The following is a 21,564-nucleotide window of genomic DNA, read 5'->3' as shown; positions in this document are numbered from 1 at the left end:
CCACATTGTTCAACCTCGTCATGGAGCCACTCACTACCCTGCTTCAAGCATCAAATGTACACTTCCATATGTACGCCGATGACACTCAACTCTACCTCAAGCTACAATCCGCGGAAGACATCAAGCTTTTGAACGCCACACTAAGAAACACCCAAGCATGGCTGGCTGATAATCACCTCAAACTAAATGCGCTGAAAACTGAGTTCCTTCTGATCTCACCTCCGGCAAAAAAGGGCATCACCCAAACCTGGCTCACTCATCTAACCGCACTCAATGTCCAACCCACCATCGTGGACTCTGCGAAATCCCTTGGCATCACACTTGACTCCAATCTCAACATGCAGCAGCATATTTGCAAAGCAACTAAAGGAGCCAACTTCCAAATCAACACTCTGAGAAAACTCAAGCCCTTCCTACCACCCAAGGACTTCCAAACTGTTGTACAAGCACTAGTCATTCCTCGCATAGACTATGGAATTGTGGCTCTCAGCGGGCTGCCCCTTACAACAACGGCACCACTAAGAGCCTCGCTGAACGCAGCCGCGAGACTCATTACTGGCTCAAGAAAACACTCGCATATATCCCCTGACTTAAAAGCCACTGAACTGGCTGCCTTTTGAAGCCAGAGTTTAGCTGAAAATTACCTGTATGACACACTCTGCCGTTCAACACAAGTCACCCAACTACCTCACTTACAAGCTGACTGTATCAGGAGGCTCAAGATCCAACAGAAGCACAAAAAACCTCCTCCTGAAACCTTGCAGATTCCGGAAGGAAAAAACATACAAACGCTACTTCTCAGGAATGGCACCTAGGATCTGGAATGCACTCCCGCCAGAAACTAGGCTTATCCCCTCCACTGTTCTCTTCAAGAAAGAGGTAAAAGCCATCCTTATGGCTAGGTTTAGCTGAACACTATTGTTACTGGAACATTGACATTGCACGGCCCATATATTATCGGCTACCTGAGTGTTTATCTGTGTTTTACTCTTTTTTTGATTGCTACTGGATCAAAGCCATTGCACGGATTCTATATTATTGGTTTCCAGTTTGTTTACTAGGGTTTATACTAGGACCTGATTGCTCTACTAACACCCGCTAGGGTGCTAAAATCTTATTCGATCGCTACTAGAGCAAAGACACTGCACGGCTCCTATTTTTTTTTGTTTCCTGATTGTTATTATTGTGTATATCCCTTTCGATGCTGATGACGAGCTCAGCTCGTCATGATGCACAGTTGAGCTGTGCTGATGACTAGCTGAGCTCGTCATGAATACAGCCTAAGTGCAATTTCCAGCACAGGGGGGGAAAACACCTAGCAGCCAAGGTGTTAAAATGTCTCCAAGACTTTGTCTACCCCACCTCCTGTTTCTGTAAAGCGCTCTGATATCTGCAAGGATCTTGTTCGCGCTATATAAAACCTTAAAAATAAATAAAAATAAATAAAATATGCACTTAGTAGAACTAGCACTTAGAACGTATAACAATCAGATGCTTCACACATGATGCATAGAACATTCATAGGTGTAGGAAAGACACATGATGTATAAACCTACATTCAGCGGTGTAAGGAACAAGGCACATGACTCATAAAAACACATTCAGAGATGCAGGAGAAACACATGATGCATAAACACACGTTCAGAGCTGTAAGGAACAAGGCACATGACGCATTTAAAACACATTCAGAGGTGCAGCATATAACAATTCGCAGAAATCACATTAGCACAGAACTTACATCAAAGCCCAGGTTGCGCCACTGCGCCAAAACCTAAACATAGCAGCTGCCCACCACTTGCTGGGCAGCTGAGGACAGGGACAGAACAGGGCCTAAACACTGCAGCTGGCACTAAGTGCTGCGCAGCTGGGGAAGGCCAATGTAGGGATGAAGGAGTGCGCCTCACTCCTGAGTCCAGAGAATACATGTCCCTAGGAAGGAAAACCTAAACGGTGCAGCTGCCCACTACTTGCTGGGCAGCTGTGAATCAGCCAAAACTGCGACATGGCCCTCACTGGCCCTAGGACAAAGACTGCGCCAAAACGTTGGAGCCATCTGGCTCTGGGAAGGCATTTTGCACATTTTAGAGCCCTCTAGGCTCTGAAACAATAAGAGGGGCGTGGGAGCCTCGTGGGCTCTGGACAGGAATGCTGCCAATACTCTGGGAGCGGCCCGCTGCCAGCTGGGGCCGCTCTATCAATAAAAATGCCCCCGAGGTTGTGCCCGGGATAATGGCGGCCCACTGTCAACTGGGGCCGCTCTACCACTACTGAGACTGGCCCGAAACGTTGGAGTCCCCCCTCTGGGGACTCTGAGACAAAGGCCCCCAAACGGTAGCAGAACCACTTGGGGGGGGGGGGGGGGGGGAGCGGGCACCGTCAATGTGCTCCGATGCCCCCCTCTGCACACAGGGCCCCACTCACTGGCTCTCTCGGGAGTCACGGTGCGGCTCCTCTCGCGCTGGGTGCCATCGTTGGGTTCTCTGTGTCCGGGCGGCGGTAGCGCTCGGCGGGGCTCTCTCTCCTCATGGAAGCCCCGCCTTGACCTTGCGCCCGCTTTGCCCGCTCTTCACCCGGTCCCCCATCTCGGGACCGGGACTTTGTGTGTGGAACCTTCGGGGCTCCAAGGCAGCCAGTCTCTTCTCCCAGCCGGGCAGCCAATCGCAGCGCGGTAGCGGGCGGGACTTCCTGGAAGCAAGCGGAAGTCCCGCCCCGCTCCAAGCGCCCGGCCGCCTGACTTACGGTTTTCGCGGAGGGCCGCGGCGGTGATCTTGCGGCATGAATGAGGGGTTGGCACCCTCGAATTAAAGTATAAAATAAAAAGTAAGGCGTAGGGTGGGCACCTGCGCCCAAATAATTAAATAAACGGGATTGCACCCGTAAATTAAAAACATAACGAGACTCGGGCACAATGCAGGGTAGGCTCCTGCGAGGCACAATAAGAGGAGGGGGGAATCCCTACCAGGGGGATCCCCTCGGGAAGGGCTGCAGCGCTGCGCTGCTCAGCCCCCAAGCTCTCCCTTTGCCGAGGAGGTCAAATCAAAGTGCCCAATCCCCACAATGAGTCGCAGGAGGGCTACAACAAGCCTGGGCAACTTCCAAAAAGGACAAAATGGGTCCCAGAGGTCCAGGATAAAAGGTGGAGCACAGCAGCTCCCAGAAAACGAAATCACTCCAGCAATTCAAGGCATCCAGGGGCTGGGCAGGGCCCAGGGAGGCAAGCCTTCCCCTGGGCCCAAGCAGCAGCACGCCCCTGGTAGATTCCAGTCAGAAACAAGAACATTTTGTAAGGGGACACAGCCCCTTTTTATACAGTGAATTCCTTTGTCTCAGGGTGCAGGGTGGGGGAAAAACCAGTCGCAGCTGGTTTTGGAGCCCTGTGATGTGCTCAACCACCCTTTCCTTTCACTGGCCAGGCTAGGGACATTAGACGCACCACAGGGTGCGGAGCCAGCATTGTGTGGAGAAAGCCCAGCCCTATTCAGGTCCCAGGTGCATCACTCCCTCACAAAACACATGCTAATCTCAACACTCACCACCGGGGCAGACCCATGGAGCCTGGCACACCAGCCAGCTCCAGCCAATCACAAGCCAGCACATTCACTGCACAGACAGGCACACTTCTGGAAGTGGCACTTCCTTAGTAGACACAAACACGCTGCATGCATCATTGTGCAGCATTCAATCACACGAGTCCGCACATACCAGACTCGAGCCTGCACAGCCAACGGATCAGGAACTACCAGGGACACATACATTCCCCATGCATTCCTATGGGAGGGCAGGCCTGTCTCACCACACGCACGCAGAGTGCGCACGCACTTTCCACTGGGACACAGTGAAAGAGCGCATAAACCAAGAATCACCATCACCAGGTCACATATAAAAAGCAAAAAGTTTAGGGGTGAACCTGCCAGAAGGGCCAAGTCCAACCATTCCCAAGCTTAAACAAAGAGGCTTCACCCATGTTGTCCTCTGTCTCTTTTAGGCAGAACAAAAGAAAAGGGAATGCTTCTTTATTTCATCAGTCTCCATACAATCAGGAGAGAACGTACATTCAGACCGCACGCTCCTTCATGAACTCATAAAAGTCGCTATTAGAAAAGTACCCATCCTGACCTTGACATAAAGAGTTCTAGCCAACGATGTGCAAATTTAAACCATAAAATCTTCAAACTTATTATCCCTTTTTATGGCTAAAAATCCATAGGGCACTCTGCTCCATCAAGATAAAGTCAGCTGTTTGTCCGAGGAATAGTGCCATAATTTCTTTTTCACTATGTATTTGAGGTAATGCATGAATGATTAGACTAGTATTCTCCTAGCCCCAAACCTGCTAGCATTTCTTTTACGTATCGGAACCAGGTGATTGTATTTACCTGTTGTCTTCTAATTACATCACAGAGACCATCTCTATAGAGTCTCAATTCCTAAGTCGCAGAACTTCCCAACCAATAAAGCATGGGTCTTAGCTCTACAGTTTTATTTATTGGTTTAATGACCAGATCTAATGGTAGAATCACTAAAGTGGAACTCTGCAAAAGCCTCAGCATCGATCTTAAAAAAGCATTCTCTGCTTCTTTGAAGCTTTCCACATTACAGTATCACCACAGTACAATTATTTGGGGGAAGTCTTACACCTATTCTTTCTGAGTTAAGACCTCATGGTTCTGTGTCTCTCCTACAGCCTGCAATTGAAGCTGCACTCCTTCTTCCTCATCCCTGAGCAGTTGAGATTTCAGTGGGCTCTAACATTTGTTCTACAGGGTTACCTCCAATATTCAGCAATCCCTCCGTTATTATGTGGGCAGTTATAAGGAACACTTGAGATTTTGCCATCATTCGTTACACCCATAGTCAAATCCTGAAAGATCTAGAACAGGCCTGAGTCTAAATACTCAATAAGTCTACTAGATTTGATACAATCTGTTTAAACTTACGACCTAGTTGTTGAAATTAACAAACCGCCATGCAGCAGCCAACAATCCCCAGCGCCTTGAGACCCTCACGGGTGATTTTACTGCGCTTTATAAATGTTTGATTGATTGAAGATCAAAACGCATATATTTTACCGAGTTGATCTGGACAAATTCCAAAAAGCTGAGCTGGTGCCCTCGCTCCTGAGGTTGTGGGCCCACCATTGCTTGACTACTCCCCTGTACTCATCTCCTACGTTTTCAGGTTGGACATTGCCCACACGCTGTAGAAGATCAAAGAACAGATAACATTTGGCATCAGATGAGTATGATAATCTAGGGACTGTCTGAGAGTTACTACATTCAATCAATCTCTATCGGCACAGGTGTATTCGGTATTGGCTTCGGTGTACTCTCTTCTGCTCATCAAAAATGTTACAACATTTTTAGTTTTGATTTTAATCCTTTGGGCAAGCACCTCCTCTGTTAAGTTATTTATGTTACCATAATTCAGTTCTCTGCTGCATGCCTGATGGATTTTTTTCTTATTATTAAGGCCTTGCGTGCTCGCCGCTGCTTTCCTCTTTCCTATACTAGAATATCAAATGGTATAATCTAAGTTTCAAGCCACCTACTCAGTCAAGGTTAAAATTATCAGACAAGGAGTGCGCAAATCCTACCACAAAAACTCTTTTATACATCAGGTATTCAGAGAAAGTACCCAGTGAATTGGAAACCATATATACCTAAATGAAAAACAGTCCAGCAACTTTGCAAGAATCTCAAAATCGCTCGATTGCAAAACTGATGCCCTGCCCAGCCTCCGGCATGTAAAGATGGGCCCATCCTTGCCCTGAGCTTTGCTTTTGTGTGTCTCGCACAGCAGAGCTGCACTTTCTAGTGCAATACATCAGTCAGCAGCTAGAGGCTAGGAGGGGTCTTCCTCCTTCAAACCCTAAGGTAGGTAAATGCAGGCAAGGTGAATCCTAAAGCATGGAGTCCCTACTTGCAGTAAGAGCGTCCCGTGCAGCAGAGAATAGTGCTACTCTTTTTAGTGAGACAACAGTCAGTAGCTGAAAGCTTGGAGGGGCCTGCTTCCTTCATGTACCCATGTAACAAATGCATACAAGGTGAATCCTAGGACCTGGAGTCCTCATTAGCGGCAAGCGTATCCATTACATGCAAATGTAAACATTTTACTGCTGTGTTTGCAGTTGGGACTCTCAAAATCTATTTTTTTGCTTGGCTCCCTCTTCTTTTCCCTAAATGTTGGTTGCAGGATCTAAAAGGTTTATATTCTTTCATCATAGATATTCAACTTGCAAAAAGTCTATTCAGTTTATATATGGGACCCTTTACCACTATGCAGTAGGGAAACACAGCTATAATTAAGGGTATGAAATCCAGCCAGCTTATCCAACTGAAAATATTACTCAATAAATCATGTAACTGAATGAGCCCATGCTGCTTCTTAAAACGGAAGCAGACTACTTCTCTAATGGAATGGCTCTCGCCCCAGTCCATGAACAGCAGGAATCTCAATTTACCTAGCCAATCCATTTAGTTCTGGTGACCTGTGCCAAATTTATTGGTTTCACCATTGATCATGAACAGCTTTCCGAATTAACAAATGGCGTCCTTCCAACTTCACCTACTGAGAAATTAGAAACTTCCATTCCTGCACTGTTTTATTGGAGAAAATGATTTACATGACTATTCACCATAGTGTCGTGATCAATAACTACAAAATCCGTATTTGGTATAATAAGTTTAAAGCGAGAGATCTAGCAGCTGCAGGAAAAAGGAATATCTAGGAGGCCACTCTCAGCTGCCGTTCAGTCAGTAAGTCAAACAAAAGTTTATTTTAACTAGTTAGTCCTTAAACATTTAAAATCTCCATAAATACAAATCTCATATCTTGAATAAAATCCATCATAAAAATTCATACATTTAAAATTCATTAGTCTTTCCATTAATCGGTATAAAGTACTGCATAACTGTTAATATTTTAAAACCAGTATTTCAGTTCTATTCACTTTTAAGAATGAAAAAAAAAAAACTTTTTGAAAGAACTTCCCAATAGCGCAAGCTATATCTAAATTACTCATTTCAGTTAAAAGATCTACTGCTTGTACCCTGGTTTAATACCATACTTTTTCAAAATTGGGCATAAAAAACTTTCTATATATATCCAACATTTTCCGACAGTCCAGTAAATTATATAACATATCACAAGTGGTTCACAAAGTGCAATACATTTCCCTTTACTGTCAAACATAGCTTTCTTTACCCCGTTGTTTGCATAGCATGGGTTAACACCAATTATTAATCTTAGCAAGTCTCTTCTTATCTGCTGACATGGTAGTCTATCCATACAAGGGAAATGTTGCTCATTTTGCCACGAGTTGGCCATAAAGTTTACAGATTTTTTCCTCTTGAGATAGTCTTGATCTTGAGCTCAAGAGATTGCTCTCCCCCGGGCCCTGAGCTCACTCTTACCAGACTCGATTTGTAAGATCTGAGGGCACAGCTTGGTCCTCATAATTCTCCAAGCTTTAATTATAATTTCTCTCATCCCATTTGCCCATCTTAACTCGCTCTTCAATATCTCATTTCTACACCGCTGCAAGATTTTAAGTTCTTCTCCATCACCCAGGCGCCGCCAAAATCTTAATAGCTCTGTACATGCCAAGGTATCCTTGACGTCATTCCTGTTTCTAATCTTATTGCTTGTACCATTGAGGACATGAGCAGCGAAAATATGTTTTTGATACTTAAATATAGCAATTTTCCGTATAGGAATTGTGGTGGTACCATGGCTACATACGCTTTTAAAAGATGTCTGTCAGACTTTTCACCATAGACCCTATTCCATATTTTTAGACCACAGACAGAGGCTGATGCCCTCAGTTTTAATCATCCAGATGTGTACACCAATTCAAATTTTTCTCAAACCACATCCCTAGGTACCTATATTCGTTCACCTTTTCCAACTTTGTGGAACCCAAATACCAGTAAAACTTTATTTTCCTTCTTCCAAAGCTTAATACCTTATTTATTTATTTATTTATTTATTATTGAGATTTATAAAGCGCATACGTATGCCCGTGGGCGTCTTGTCCATATTTACTACTAGATTTTTAAGAGTGCAATATTCATTGAACATAGTCATCTTTCTTTGCAGACCGATCTCTGTTTGGTTTATTATTACGATATCGTCTGCATATAATAGACAAGCAATGTGTTTTCTGTTTAACTTTGGCTAGCCCCTTTTGCAGTGCCTTGGACTGAAGGTTAGTCTGCTATGAATAGGGAGAAATGTAGGGGGACCAATACACACCCCTGTCTTAACCCATTTCCTATTGGGATTTTCTGCGATAGGCTGCCCTCTATATCCAAAATTATCTGCGCCCAATTATGAGTATGTAGAGCATGTATTAACCTTAGCAGATCCTTTGGGATGTTCTATCAGAGCAACGTCTCCCACAATGTTTCACAGTCCACCAGGTCAAACGCTGCGCGGTACAAACTGCCCCTCTGATTGAATTGAATTGAATTTGCACTTATATAGCACATGGCTACTCGGGAGCATCTCAGCGCTGAGTGAGTAATTAGAGGACAGAGACCCTGGGGAAAAGCCAGGTCTTTAGTAGTTTTCAAACATCATGTGAATTGGTTCTCTACGGAGGTGCAATAGAAGAGCGTTCCATAATCTGGGGGCGTTGAATGAGAAAAGACGTCCAACACATCTTACTTTCCTGTTACTGGGGACTACAGCGAGGTGAAGTTCATTTGAGCGAAGTTTCCTATTTGCTCTATAAGGGCTGATCATGGCTTTGTTGATGGGGGTTCTCGCCCATCCAGCGATTAATGAGCCATACACAGGGCTTGAAGTTGATTCTCTCTTGTACTAGCAACCAGTGCAGAGAGCGTAGGGCAGGCCTTGCTGAGCAACGATTAGAGTCTCAGTAAGTAACCTGGCTGCACAGTTTTGCACAACCTGTAATTTTGCGATTACTTAGTTCAGGACACCTAGTTAGAGAGTGTGTCCGTAGTCTGTTCTGGACAGAATTAAAGCCTGGATCAGAAGTTTTTTTGCCTGAAAAGGTAGTAGGAGGAGGATTTTTCAAATCCTTCTCAGCAAACCATAGCATGACGCAGCAGTTTTCCTCGCCTTTACTGAGAAGGTAAGGTCTTGGTCTAGCCAGATTCCCAGGCTTTTTATCTCTGCCTTTGGGACCGGCTCCGGACCCATGGAAGAGGGCCACAGAGTGTTAGCTGGGAGATTTCGAGGGTTGCAGAGGATCATCAGTTCGGTCTTTTCCCTATTGAGTTTAAGGTTGGAGAGACTCATCCATTTTGATATTCCCTCAAGGCAGGAAGGAAGGTCGCTGGTTGCTGGTCTGCTGGTTGGGATGGCTTAAAGCTACAACCAGCTGTGTATCGTCGGCGTATGTCACCATATGGATCCCAAAAGGGATACGACCTCCGCCCGTGGAGCCTTATACACATTGAAAAGAGTAGGGCTCAAAGACGAGCCCTGCGGGACTCCGCACCGTTAAGGGATGGACTGTGATTTGGCGTTGCCTTTAAATCCTGGAAGGATCTTCCTTCTAAGAAGGATTGTAGCCAAAGTAACGCTGTTCCTGTCACTCCTGCGCTCCTGAGCCGGTGAATCAAGACACAGTGGTTAACTGTGTCAAAGGCCTCACTCAGGTCGAGGAGGATTATGGCTGCTGCTCCTCCTGCATCAAGGATTTTCCTGGTTTCTTCCACCACTGGCGGTTTCCGTCCCTTGACCTGGGTGGAAACCCGTTTGGGAGGGGTGGAGAACCAGGTTGGTTTCGAGAAACTTAGAGAGAGATTTATTGACATGTTTCTCCGCTATCTTGCTGATTCCAGGAAGGAGCGAAATAGGACAGTAGTTGCCCAGGTCAGCTGGGTCCAGGTTAGGTTTTTTCAGCAACGCTTTCGCCATTGCTCTTTTCCACTCAGAAGGGGTGGAGCCTGCCGCAAATGAGGTGTTGATCAGGCAGGTGGCCCTGGGGGCAATTGTTGAACTGACCGATTTCAGGATGTGAGGAGGTGCAGGGTCTAGTGGCGACCCACGTTTTTCTGATGTTAGGGTGGCTAGGATTGATTTCTGAGTCATCATAGGGAAGGTCTCCAGTTTATATACCCTTGGGTACTCAACAGAGTTCGCAAGCTTAGGTGAGGTGTTTCTGCCTTTTGGGGGGAGGTGCTTAAGGATGTTTTGTACTTTTGTTGAGAAGTATTTGGCATGTTCAGTGCAGTGAAGACCTAAAGTATCAGATGGAGCTGGGGGGTCTGGGGCTTTGAGTCATTTTTTGGCAATGAGGAATATTTCTCTGGGGGCAACGGCTGCTGATATTATTTTTCCCTCATAATAAGAGGCTTGAGTAATTTTTGTTTCTGCCTTATCTTGTCTGATAGCTGCTCTATATTCCGATTTCTTCTCCGGAGAGAAGTCATTCCTCCATAATCTTTCCAGTCTTTTGCAGTTCTGTTTTAAAGTGCGTAATTCAGGGGAGAACCAGGCGGCTTTAATAGTGCCGGCTTTCTTCTGGATAGTAACTTTGGGGAGTACCAAATTGAGTGAACCCTTAATCCAATTGTTAAAGCTTTCATTGGCTTCCGCCGGGTCGGGTCGGGATTTGGTGTAGTCTTTTTAAGTTCTGCAGTCCATCTTTCCAATGAGAGTTTGGACCAAGGTCGACTTTGGGTTCGTGTGGGTGGTGTGGATAGCCCTATATTAGGAGGCGCCCAGAGGAAGGCAATCATTGAGTGATCTGACCACAGGAGGTGGATGAGTTCTTTAACTTATAAGTCTCCCAGGTTTGAAAAAATGGTGTCAAGTAGATGACCCTTTTCATGAGTTGCTTGCGAAACCTTCTGAATCAATTCAAGGTCATGAGCTAAATCAGTTGCCAGTGAGGCTGAGGGGTTGTCAAAGTGAAGATTAAAATCGCTGAGGAGGGTAAAATTTGCAGGAAGACTAGCCAGGTTGACAATTGTTTTCAGAAAAGTTTAACAGAATTGGCCTATTGCTTCAGGTGGTGGGTAAATAAGGATACCTGAGAGTGTGGTAGTGGGAGTGAATTCGATGGAGAAGTGAGAGGTCTCACAATCTGTCAGCGGGCTGCCTAACAGGCTGCATGTCAGGTAGTCTTTATAGATGATAGCAATGCCCCCGCCCTTGCCTGTTGTTCTATCTACCCTCTGGATCAGATATCCAGGGGGTAGTGTTTGAACGATGTCAGGCTCTCAGCTGTGGTTGAGTCAAGTTTCCGTAAGGAGTAAGACTTCTGGGTTGGAGTCTTTTAGAAACATGGTGATTTCCATTGAATGTTTGGGCAGGGATCTACAATTGAGCAAAGAAAGGTTGTTTACTTTCACAGGAGTTGGGAGGAAGGGGTGGCCACACGAGCAGCAAGCTCAAACTGAGAATGGCGACATTTGACTTTGAGCGACTGGATCGAAATAGTATGCGCACATTGAGGTCCTGATGCGATGTTTAATTGCTTAAGTTGTGAGCTAGTATAATGGTACTGACCCACTGGAGGGGGCCCGGGGGTTCTGGCCCCTGGGCTCGGACGGGCGAAGACGAGCTTGCCTTTGGCGCACCAGTGGCGCGCCCTCTGAGCTCGTCCGCTATGCGGTCGCATCATCTGTTTATAATGCGTCAGATGAGCGTCGGATTTCAACTACTGGAATGCTGACCCGGTGCCTGGGTGCAAGTGCGAGTTGATTTAAAAAAAAAAAAAACACTACCCAGAGCATTGAACACAGCTCTCCCGGACTTGTGGTGACATAAGTAAGTAGTTTTAAAAGCAGTTTTTAAAAATGTAGCAGCACAGAATAAGAAAAACTGTAAGTTTTTTTAAAAACCAAAAACAAGATCGAAAGCGCAGGCTACCGCGAGGGCAATCGGAGCCTCTAAATTACCTCAGCGCGGTCGTGTCATCTATCGCTTATATTGCGTCAGATAAGCGTCGGGTTTCAGTTACTGGAATGCTGACCCAGTGCCTGGGTGCAAGTGCGAGTTGATTTAAAAAAGACCCCACTACCAAAAGCATTGAACACAGTTCTCCTGGACTTTTGGTGACATAAGTAGTTTTAAAAGCAGTTTTAAAAACTAGAAGCACAGAATAACAACAGTAAGCTTTCTTAAAAACCAAAAACAAGATCAAAAGTGCAGGCTACCGTGAGGGGAATCGGAGCCTCTAAATTATATACTTCCGTGCGATGGACCATAGCGCGAAACAATGGTCGACTGTAGAGTGAAACTCTTTAACCCCCTCTCCCCCCCCCCCCTGTTCCGGGGGCACCGCTTGATTTGCTTCAGCCCAGTCCTTGTCTTTCAAGGAGTATTTTTGCAATACTTAAATTAGTCTATAGTTCCTTGGGGCTTTGATATTAACTCGTTGGGGCCTTATAATTGCTTCTTTCCAATTTTCAGGTATAAGACCACTTAAGAATCCCAAGGAACTTATTTTAAAAAAAATGTTGCCCACCACTCTGACCTATTTTTTATTATCACTGCGGGGAAGTTGTCTGGTCCTGCAGCTCTCGTCAAGGTAATGTTATATATGATTTTTTTCTTATATTTCCCGGTGTGAAGTATTCCTCGATCTCCTCTCTCACACCTGGCCACAGTATAGTTCTCCATCTCTTTTGCTGGCCATTACCCATGCATTTCCCCCAAATGCCTTCCTCTCCCACACCTGGCCACAGTATAGTTCTCCATCTCTCTTTTGCTGGCCATTTCCCATACATTTCCCCCAAATGCCTTGCCCAATCATCTTCTGGTACTACACAGATCAAGAACCCTAATGTTTTGCCTGAACTCTCTTGGACCAGCTTCCAAAAACCTCTTATGTCTTTGGATTCTATTACAGGCAATAGTTTTACCCAGCAGCTCTCTTTGTATATTATTTTTTTATTTCTGATAATCATTTTGAATGTTATCCTTAATTTCTGGAGGTTGTGGAATGATTCTACTTTATACTTTCCCCTGAGTCTTCTTTCTCTTCGTTGAACCAGGTCTTTACTTTGAATTGGGTTCTATTTTTCCTATCCTCACTGGATCTTCTTGATTTTATTTTAACCCTTAGGCATTCAACCACTTGGATAAATATATTTTCATACCAGATATTGTCCTCATTATTCAGAATATTTCCCAATATTTGATTCTGCTGTACTGGTGCTAATTTTACAATATTCTCCTCCGATATATGTGTTGTTGGACGCCTTGGGTAGTCAATATTGACCTTTGTTTTTTTCTTGCTCCGTATATTTCTAGCTTTTAGTGAGTAATGATCTCTTCCCGCCACGCTTGCCACTTCAAAGTTCTTAATTAATTAAAAATTCCAAGCATGTAGAGTAAGTAAAATTAAGTAAGTAGAAAGACATAGTCTATTGGACAAGGTTGCTGGCCTATCTTAAATGTATGATTGGCTGGTAGATCTGTCTTCAATATGCCATTTATGCAAATTAAACCCATTGAACCCATTATTTGCCCTAGAGCCATATCTTGTGCTGACATATCCACCTTCGGGAATATGGCATCATTTATCTTCAATGACATCAGCAGCTCCTTACACCATGGGTTGATCCTCTGAGGATCTAATTTATGATTGTAATCCCCCAGCACAATAAGTACATCCTTATAGCAAGATCCCTGACCTCCTGGTCAGTTACCTGCTCTCATCCCCTGCAGCCCTGGGGTGTAGTGCCACTTCCCTGGGCACTGCTGGTCACAGGTACGTATGGGTTCGAGGCCCTCCTTTCCCCCTCAGGCTCCTGCCTGAGCCTCATCCCTGGTGGTCCAGTGGGAGAGTCCTGCTCTTCTGCTGGTCCGGTGCTGGCCGTCTTGTGATGTGCCTTTTCCTGTTTTTTGGTCTGTTTTTTTTCTGTCTGTTTCCCTTACTGTGTCCTCTTTTGTGCCTTTTTTCTCTATTTCTTCTCTTTGATTCTGCGCTGGTCCCTGCCCGTTACCTGCCCCTGTTGTCCCCGTGGCACCTCCCCCCTCTCGGTTTTCCCGCTCCCGCCTCCCATCTGCGTTCCCCTCCCCATTTATTGGAGGCCGGGCGCAGCGGGCGCACCAATGGAGTGCCAAATGCAAGCCCGTCCGCGACCCAACCGCAGCCAGTGCCAGGAACCCTAGATCTCCTACAATCCGCCGCTACAACCCAGCTGTCCTCCCCGCACTCAAACCTGGAAGAAACAACAACTGCCAGTCGACGCCAAACACCACCCACTGCCAGTTCTCCTGCCGTCACTGCCGCCAATCCTTCACCGCACCCCCACACCAAACGTCAACAACACCGAAGCCCTGAAGTGCATCCTCCTAAATGTGCGCCCCCTGTACAGACACGCCGTAGAGATCTGGGACCTTCTCGACACCCTCTCGCCAGATGTCGCCTTCTTTACGGAAACCTGGACAAATGCCTCCTCCGCGCCCGACATTGCCACCGCCATCCCAGACGGATACAAGATCCAGAGGGAGGACCGCCCAGGGAGAGAACTCTCCATTGTTCACAAGAGCTCCCTCCGACTCTCCACCTCCACCACGAAAGACTCCTTCCTCACCACCGAAAACCTCCACTTACAGATTCAGACCAGCCCCAAAATTTCATCCCCGGCACCCTCACCTACAGACCACCCGGACCCCGCGCTTCGTTCACCACCACTATCGCCGACCTCATCGCACCCCATTCCATTGCTTCAATGGACTACATACTAATCGGACACCTAAACTTCCACCTCAACAACCCCAGCGACCCCAACTCCACCACCCTCCTGGACAACCTCGCCAACATCGGTCTGAAACAGCTCGTCATCACATCCACCCACAAGGCAGGACACACCCTCGACCCCATCTTCGCAGGAGGTAACAACATCCACTTCAGCCACACCACGCAGCCCCCTTGGACAGACCACCACTGTGTACACTTCCAACAAACCTGCACCGCGCCTCCCACGACGGAACTGGAGCAAAGTCACTGAGGAACAACTCCACTCCACCCTCAACCGTGACGCCCCCACCACACCGACCAACGCCAACCTCGCAGCCAAAGGACTCCACACACGGATCTCCAGCTGCACAGACAAGCTTGCACCACTACGCAAACCCGACAGACAATGCCCCAGAAAAGACACCTGGTTCACCGACTACCTCCAAGAATCCAGACGCACCTCTAGATGTCTTGAGAAGGACTGGAGAAACAGCAAAACGCCAGAAGACCACACCACCTACAAAAAAGCCATGACGGAATGCCACCAATGCATCAGATCCACCAAAAGCAACTTCATCCAAAACAAGATACTCACCAACACCGGCAACTCTTCAGCGTCATCCAGGAATTCACCAAACCCCCAAGCGTAACCACGGACATCAACCCTTCCCAGGGCCTCCGCGACAAGGTCGGATCCTACTTCCATCTCAAAATCAAGGCACTCTACGACAACTTCAACAACCAGACACCCAACTCCAAATCCACTCCCTGCTCCAGCAACTCCAGCCAGCCCACCATCTCCTCCTGGACCCCAGTCACAATTAAAGACACCTCTTCGACCATGAAAGGCATCCACTCGGGCCCTCACGGACCCCACCCCCGCACATTTTTCACAGAGCCACCACCACCATTGCTCCCGAACTACGACACACAATCAACACCACCTTCAAGACCATCACCTTTCCCGGCAACTGGAAACGCGCAGAAGTCAGATCCCTCCTCAAAAAGCCCTCTGCAGACCCCACCAACCTCAAGAACTACCGACCCATCTCCCTCCTCCACTTTGCGGCCAAAATCACAGAAAAGACCGTCAATGCACTTCTAACCATACTGTACCCTACACCACCTCAACTATTCCTACTCTAGTACTACTGATGCACCTGTGTGACTATGCACCCTGTACTCACCTACCTCAACTATGCCTACCTTTATGCTATCTCCAAAAGCATTTTAAGCACGCTCAAACAAGTATATGCTCCTTCTTCTTGTACCTTTGTACTATTGGCGCATCTGTTTGACTATGCACCTTGTACCTACACTACCTCAACTTTGACCTACCTCTTGTATTTTGACCTACCTATGTAACTATGCACCTTGTACCTAACTACCTCAACTATTACATACTATTATCCTATCACCCCCTTGTCCTTGTTAAGCGCTCTATCTGCAAAGATCTTGTTCGCGCTATATAAAACTTTCAAAATAAATAAATAACCAAATTCATAGAAATAAACTCCATCCTGGACCCCTTCCAATCTGTTATAAAAAACTCCATCCTGGACCCCTTCCAATCCGGATTCTGCAGCAACCACATCACCGAAACCGCCCTACTCGCAGCCACATATGATGTCCGCACCCTCCTCGACCAAGGACACACCACAGTCCTGATCCTACTCGACCTCTCTGCAGCATTCAACACTGTCTCGCACTGCACAATCACTGCCAGACTCCACGATGCCGGCATTCAACGAAAGGCCCTCAACTGGATCCGCTCGTTCCTCACCAGCAGATCCCAAAGAGTCAGACTACCACCCTTCCTCTCCGAACCTACGGAAATCAACTGCAGAGTGCCCCAAGGATCGTCGCTCAACTCCACGCTCTTCAACATCTACATTGCCCCCCTCGCCGCCATCGTCGGAAAGCACAGACTCAGCATAGTATCCTACGTCGACAACACCCAGCTCATCCTCTCCCTCACCAAGGACCCAATCACCACCAGACTCAACTTCCAGGAAAAAATGAAGGACGTCACATTCTGGATGAGCAGAAACTGCCTGAAGTTCCCCCACACCCACAAAACACGCCCGAAACCTCGGCATCGTACTCAACTCCTCCCTCTCCATGACCCGACAGGTCAACGCCATTGCCTCCAGTTGATTCAGTACCCTCCGAATCCTCCGAAAGACCTTCAGTGGATCCCCCATGAATCAAGGAAGGCAATCACCCATGCGCTCATCACCAGCAGACTGGACTACGGCAACGCCCTCTACGCCGGGATCAACAAGTCTTTTATCCGCAAGCTCCAGACCATACAGAACACTGCAGCAGACTCATCCTCGACATTCCTTGACACAATCACACCACCCAACACCTACGGAACCTCCACCGGCTCACGTTGAGAAGAGTCTCTTTCAAGATACTCACCCACACCTACAAATGCATCCACAACACCGGACCCCAATACCTCAATGAAAGAATCTCCCTCCACGTACCCAAGAGAAACCTCTGATCCGCTGACCTCGCCCTCGCCGAAATCCCGCGCATCTGCAGAGCCAGAACAGGTGGAAGAACCTTCTCCTACACCGCAGCCAAGGCCTGGAACGAGCTCCCGCTCAACATCGGATGCATCTCCTCCCTGAACATCTTCAGGAAGACGCTCAAGACCTGGCTCTTCGACTGAATGGAGCTGCCTACCCCCCTCCAGCGCCTTGAGACTCCACGGGTGAGTAGTGCGCCTATAAATCCCCTGATTGATTGATAGTAATTGTCAGTTAAAGACAGCACTTGCGGCTGCAGCTATTATGACACTGACTGATTAAATACATATATGGAATTGTTTTCAGTGTTATATTGGATCTTTTCTCATTTTTTAAAGTTTGATTTGTGCTTTGTTCCCAATAGGTATGGGGTTTTGTAGTAACTCAGAGTGGGAATCTGAGAGAGATACAAATTGGCTGCTTATATATGTGCATATTGTGTTTCATCGTAGTCTTCACATAACCCCACTGTTATTGTGTTACTGGGTAAAACATATCGACAATAAGCACAATTTTGGCACCAGGCTGTAAGATTATTAGAGAAAATGAAGAGACTTTTACAACTAGATTTTACAACTAGATTATTTGTACTAAATATCTCCAATAAAAAAAGTACAAAGCATATTTTAATTGAAGCACACTCGTGGTGACTGCTTAACAAGAAAAAAACTTAAATTATTGTGTCTCAAATTTGCTGTCAGCATAAGCAGTTTAAACATTCCTCCAGTAAATCAATTACACTACAATTAGTCATACAAAATCATGTCACCACCTTCACCGATCTAGCTAAATGATGCAAAAAGTCTGTTCTTCTGCAAGCCAAGATTCAGGTGGCCATCCTCCTGAGCCTCCCATCCACATCCCCACAGAAGACCCCATTTGACGTATGGGATCAATACAGAAAGAAATTAAAGACATATCTTCTCAAAAAACATTCTCCTACAGAAAATGAGCTGCATCTCCCCAGCCTTGTTTTAAATAGTTTTAAATTACAATCAAGTTGTTGCTCATTGTTTAGCACTCTATTGCTCCTTAGCTAGGTTTGCTTTCTACAAATAGCCCTTACTGCTACAAGGGATGGCAGTACAGGCTTTTACTGCACTTTGACAAATAAAATATCTTCCCCATGCTACTTGAAGCCCATGCTCAACTGCCTTTACTTTAAGATTTTCACTTGTATGATGTTAAAAGCAAAGACAATGTGTATGTTCATGCTTAAGTCACTTTACATTAAAGCAGTCCGATTTGATCCTCGTTACAGTAAACAAAAGACAATTAATTTATTTCAGTTACTATTTGTAATTTTCATAGAACCTAAATGTACAATTGTAACTTGTTTTTTTTTATTTTCAACTAGGTTGTGATTGAGACCTTGTCTGTTGGTGCCACAATGTTATTACCTCCCTTACGAGAGCGAATGGAATTGTTACATTCACTGTTACCCCAGGGACCTGATAGATGGGAAAGTTTATCAAAGGGGCAGGTAAGACCAGCAATTGCATTTCATTGTTTAGAATTTCTTTTATTGATACTGTGTTACACATGGGCAGCATTAGTGTCACTACTACATAGTGCTATTATATTGATATTTTCTATAATTCCTCAATTTGAGGTGCTTAATATTAATGCTGCTGCTACTCCCCCTTCCACTCCCTCTCTCACTCCCACAGGTCGGATTGGCATGAACATTCCCAACGTGTTCTCCACTCAGTTCAAATCCAGAGATAGTATCTCACCTTTTGCGTTCAGAGTACTCCCCTCCACTCCCCCAACCCCAAGCATCTACCATTATGTCTCTGCCGCCACCCCCAACTCCTTTCCTCGCTCCTCTTCAAGTAACTAACAATCACCTTACCTCCAGCTCACCTAACTTTCCCTGCAACTGTCCCGGAACCTCCTCCTCTTGGAGCTTGCCTAGCCCTCCTCTCCCCCCTCCTCCCATTAACCGTGCCATAGGGCGGTTGACCGACAGCTCATTCCTCCAGAAACTGTCCTGTCTCCCTGGTTCCTTGCCCGCAAGCATAACGTACACCTCTGGACTTTGACACCTTGAACACCAGAGCATCCATCATAGTTCAGAAAATCCAGAAATCCCTATTTGATTTGAAGAACATTCTTCTCCTTACTGAACACTCTATCACCACCTTTAAGCCCTCCCTTAACTCAGCCCTCCCCTTGCTCACCATTCCTACCCTCCAGCCCATGCCGCTGGTCAGTAGACACCTTCGCCCTCGCAAACTCCCAAACTACCTCTCAGAGGACTAAACTCTAGCCCTCCTTACATCCTACATGACCTCTCCCAATGCCTCCCGTCCTCCTAACAAGGAAGTAGATTGCCTGATTCCCACTGTCGCAATCAACACCAATATATCATCATTCTTCTGTAATTGAGGGGTAAACCGCAACAACGTAGCACAAGTACTTTTAACCTCCCCTTCTTAAAACACTCGTACCGATGCTCCTATCTCTGGCCTCCTTATGAACTGTTGTTCAACTGCGAGACATGCCTCTGACATCATAGCCTTCAGCCTAAGTCATAAAACAGATGTAGCTATCCTAACCGAGTCGTGTCTTAATGACCCCTCAGCTCCTTACCTTGATTTATTGGTCCCATCTAGCTATAACATCATTAGACTTGATAAACAAAAAAAGAGGGATGCTTTGCATGCATCTAGCGCTCAGACCTCCTTGTCACAGAACTCTATGCAGAGCCCACAGACTCCTGTGAATATCTTGCTCTCTCCATTAGTAACAACACTACTCGGTTATACAAATTGCACATCTTTTACCACCCCCCAGGCAAGAACAACACTTTCACAGATCTCCTCTTTGAAATGATCACTGCTAAGGTCTACCCCCCCCCCAACCCCCCCCCGCTCCAATGTCATTTTTCTTGGTGACTTTAATCTGCATTGGAACTACCCCAATGATTCCCAAGTCAACTCTGTCAAAGTCTTCCTTGCTGACCAATCACTCACCCAGGCATGCACTATACCTACCCACACAAAAGGCGCCACTTTGGATTGGATGATCGCTAAGCCATCTGCGGTAAGGCTGAATTCAATTGAGCCATGCGAATGGTCAGATCTCCACGCCATCACTTTCACTATACCGGACTACCGCCTGAAATGTCTTGGGCAAGCAGTGAAACCAAAACGTTGGCTCAGATACACTAAGAGCCTTGACCTCGAGAAGCTGACCGCTCGCTACGAGAGCGATCTTCACCCCCCCAACCCTAATCTTTCTAAGGTTAACGACCTCACAGAGCACTACAATTCTACTATGACCAACATTTTGGATGATCTGGCCCCGTTAAAGCTCAAAAGGTCCCAAATCAAAGACAAAAACCCCATGTTCAGCGGACCCCTCAAAAGCGAAAGGAGAGCTCTCCGACTCAAAGAAAGAAACTGGAAACAGCATCCCTCAGCGTCCCATCTTAAACTTCTCCAGCAGGCCAGAAATATTTACAACAAGAATATCCTCTTGTCCAAAAAAGAGTTCTTCAAATCAGAACTGGAAAATGCCAAAAACAGACCCCGCAAACACTTCGAAATAGTCCAACTTCAATCAAACAAACTAGCGAAGTCATCAAAAGAAACAACAAAATCCCTAATAACCTCCTCCTACTTCACAACCAAAGTCAACTCGCTAGGTAACTAACTCAATGCCACCTCTAACTGCCCTTCTCCTCCTACTGAAGCCCTTCTCATACCTCGTCCCCTCAAACAACACCCAAAAACAAGGCTCACTGGTCCAACTTCGAACTTTATGATGACCAGTCCATCTCAAAAATTCTAGCCTCCTTAAAACCGAACACCCACTTCAACTATCCTCTCCCCGCCAACTGTTTGGCAGCGACCTCCCCACTCATCGTTCCCATCTGGGCTACAATTATCAACGCTTCCCTTCTTCAAGGGTCCATACCTGACTCCCTGAAAACTGGTCAAGTCATCCCCATCCTAAATAAAACACTCTGAACCCTGAAATTCCAGACCGCTTCAGACCTATTTAGAATATTCCTCTTCTTGCGAAAGTGCTGGAGAAATGTGTGCAGCTACAACTAAGCCAACACATCGCTGATTTCAATTTACTTGACGATTTCCAATCTGGGTCAGGCCTGGGCATATCACTGAAACCACTATTCTTGACATCGTAGACTGTGCTCTCCTAGCCCTTGACCAAGGCAAAACCTGTCTCTTGATCCTATTGGATCTCTCCTCAGCCTTTGACACAGTCAACCATGAGAAACTTCTTGAACGCCTCGAACACAGGATGGGCCTAGGAGGTACAGTCATCAAATGGTTTAGTTCCTTCCTCCAGAACCGTACCCAGATATTCTTAGTCAACAACACCCTA

General features: G+C 46.3%; 1 protein-coding gene across 9 annotated transcripts in view; it reads left to right on the top strand.

Moving 5' to 3' along the window:
• The window catches only part of HERC1 (HECT and RLD domain containing E3 ubiquitin protein ligase family member 1), a 2,101,515-nt gene that overhangs the window by 170,375 nt on the left and 1,909,576 nt on the right, over positions 1–21,564 (top strand). For all 9 annotated transcript variants that reach the window (XM_086959402.1, XM_086959399.1, XM_086959397.1 and 6 more), the window contains exon 13: positions 18,566–18,691. In XM_086959402.1, coding sequence (XP_086815528.1) covers positions 18,566–18,691 — 126 coding nt within the window. The remainder of the gene's footprint in view (positions 1–18,565; positions 18,692–21,564) is intronic.

The sequence above is a fragment of the Lissotriton vulgaris genome, chromosome 2_2 (assembly GCF_964263255.1).
Source record: "Lissotriton vulgaris chromosome 2_2, aLisVul1.2, whole genome shotgun sequence".
Taxonomy (NCBI): domain Eukaryota; kingdom Metazoa; phylum Chordata; class Amphibia; order Caudata; family Salamandridae; genus Lissotriton; species Lissotriton vulgaris.
This window is presented reverse-complemented; position numbering and strand designations above follow the sequence as displayed.